This window comes from Echiichthys vipera, assembly GCF_963691815.1.
Source record: "Echiichthys vipera genome assembly, chromosome: 22".
NCBI classification, from domain to species: Eukaryota; Metazoa; Chordata; class Actinopteri; order Perciformes; family Trachinidae; genus Echiichthys; species Echiichthys vipera.
The window spans coordinates 525,001-527,500 of NC_139847.1; the positions used below are offsets into that span (position 1 = coordinate 525,001).

The 2,500-nt window shown below is 41.6% G+C and overlaps 1 protein-coding gene across 1 annotated transcript in view; it reads left to right on the plus strand.

Moving 5' to 3' along the window:
• camta2 (calmodulin binding transcription activator 2) overlaps positions 1-2,500 on the plus strand; it is a 29,444-nt gene that overhangs the window by 25,484 nt on the left and 1,460 nt on the right. Inside the window, exon 25 of the mRNA XM_083937073.1 lies at positions 652-2,500. This exon is cut by the window's right edge and continues 1,460 nt beyond it. Coding sequence (XP_083793199.1) covers positions 652-706 — 55 coding nt within the window. The 3' untranslated portion in view covers positions 707-2,500. The remainder of the gene's footprint in view (positions 1-651) is intronic.

Sequence of the window (2,500 nt, forward strand, 5' to 3'; positions counted from 1 at the left end):
AATAAAATCCAAATCTCTTCTGAACGTTTCTGGAACCGGATCCTCCTTAGAACCGCTGTTTGGTGCCTGAGTCTCCATGGTAACGCCTCCGTCTGCTGATGATGTAGATGATGATGTCGTCGTTGTTGTTGTTGATGATGTCGTTGTTGTGGTTGTTGTTGTTGATGATGATGTCGTTGTTGATGATGTTGTCGTTGTTGATGATGTCGTTGTTGTGGTTGTTGTCGTTGTTGTTGATGATGTTGTCGTTGTTGATGATGTCGTTGTTGTGGTTGTTGTCGTTGTTGTTGATGTTGTTGTTGTTGTTGTTGTTGATGATGTTGTTGTTGTTGATGATGTTGTTGTCGTTGTTGTTGATGATGTTGTTGTTGTTGATGATGTCGTTGTTGTTGATGATGTTGTTGTTGTTGATGTTGTTGTTGTTGATGATGTTGTTGTCGTTGTTGTTGATGATGTTGTTGTTGTTGATGATGTTGTTGTTGTTGATGTTGTTGTTGTTGTTGTTGTTGATGATGTTGTTGTTGTTGATGATGTTGTTGTCGTTGTTGTGGTTGTTGTCGTTGTTGTTGATGATGTTGTTGTCGTTGTTGTTGATGATGTCGTTGTTGTTGATGTCGTTGTTGTTGTTGATGATGTCGTTGTTGTGTTTAGGATTAAAGAGCTGAAGCAGACGAGGGAGCTGGAGAGGAGAGGACTGACCACTTAGAGCTGAGACACTGGGACACCTGTCTGTCTGCTCACCTGTCTGTCTGCTCACCTGTCTGTCTGTCTGTCTGCTCACCTGTCTGTCTCTCACCTGTCTCTCTCTCACCTGTCTGCCTCTCACCTGTCTGTCTCTCACCTGTCTGTCTCTCACCTGTCTGTCTGTCTCTCACCTGTCTGTCTGTCTCTCACCTGTCTGTCTCTCACCTGTCTGTCTCTCACCTGTTTGTCTCTCACCTGTCTGTCTCTCACCTGTCTGTCTGTCTCTCACCTGTCTGTCTCTCACCTGTCTGTCTCTCACCTGTCTGTCTCTCACCTGTCTGTCTGCTCACCTGTCTGTCTCTCACCTGTCTGTCTGTCCTGAGCTTTGTGGCGTTTTGCAGCTTCGGCCTCTGAAACTCGAAAACTATTGTTTTTAAATTCTGTTTCTTTTTATTGTTGTTTTTTTTTTATTGTGACAAAAACGAGAAAGTTTCATAAAAGCGTCACAAACACGTCGTACGGAGGCCGAAGCTGCCGACAGGAAACACAAACTAACTTATACTTCCTGTTATTTACTTTATTATTTCCCTTCATTCAAGTTTTTAATTTATTGCTTTTGTTTTGAAACTGATTCTTTTCTGTTTTTATTTATTTGAACTTTTCCTAAAAACTAAAAACATAAAGACGTTTAAAAACAAGTGTTCGTCAGCTTCAGCCTCCGTAAATATTTACACACGCAAATATAAAAATATATATTCTGACTTTATAAAATGTTTTATTTATTACAGCATGAACTGTTCACGTGTGTGTGTGTGTGTGTGTGTGAGAGCGTATGTGTGTGTGTGTGTGTGTGTGTGAGAGCGTGCGTGTGTGTGTGAGAGCGTGTGTGTGTGTGTGCGTCCGTGCGTGTGTGTGTGTGTGCGTGCGCGTGTGTGATAGCGTGTGTGTGTGTGTGCGTCCGTGCGTGCGAGCGTGTGTGTGTGTGTGTGAGCGTGTGTGTGTACAGACTGTCAGGTCTTAAGCCCCGCCCCCTGACCTCTGACCTCACAGACGTTTGTTTCTTTGTTGTTTTGATGAAAAATATTTAAAGACGTAAAAATCCAAAGCATGTCGTGTTCAGAGAGCTGTGATGTCACTGATGATGTCACCGATGATGTCACGGGTCAGAGGTCACGGTACGGAGTCACAGGAGCGACGCGAAGATACGTTGATTTCACCTGAACCACGAAACTTCGGTTTGTTTACGACGCGTTTTTATACGACGGCGAATCAGAGCCACGGGCGAAAACCACCCAGGGGAAAACTCGGGACAGAAGTCGCAGATTTACGAGATTAAAAACTAGAAAATCTACGAGAAAGAAGTCGCAGATTTACGAGATTAAAAACTAGCAAATCTACGAGAAAGAAGTCGCAGATTTACGAGATTAAAAACTAGCAAATCTACGAGAAAGAAGTCGCAGACTTACGAATTAAAAACTAGCAAATCTACGAGAAAAAAGTCGCAGATTTACGAGATTAAAAACTAGCAAATCTACGAGAAAGAAGTCGCAAATTTACGAGATTAAAAACTAGCAAATCTACGAGAAAGAAGTCGCAGATTTACGAGATTAAAAACTAGCAAATCTACGAGAAAAAAGTCGCAGATTTACGAGATTAAAAACTAGAAAATCTACGAGAAAAAAGTCGCAGATTTACGAATTTAAAAACTAGCAAATCTACGGGAAAGAAGTCGCTGATTTACGAGATTAAAAACTAGCAAATCTACGAGAAAGAAGTCGCAGATTTACGAATTAAAAACTAGCAAATCTACGAGAAA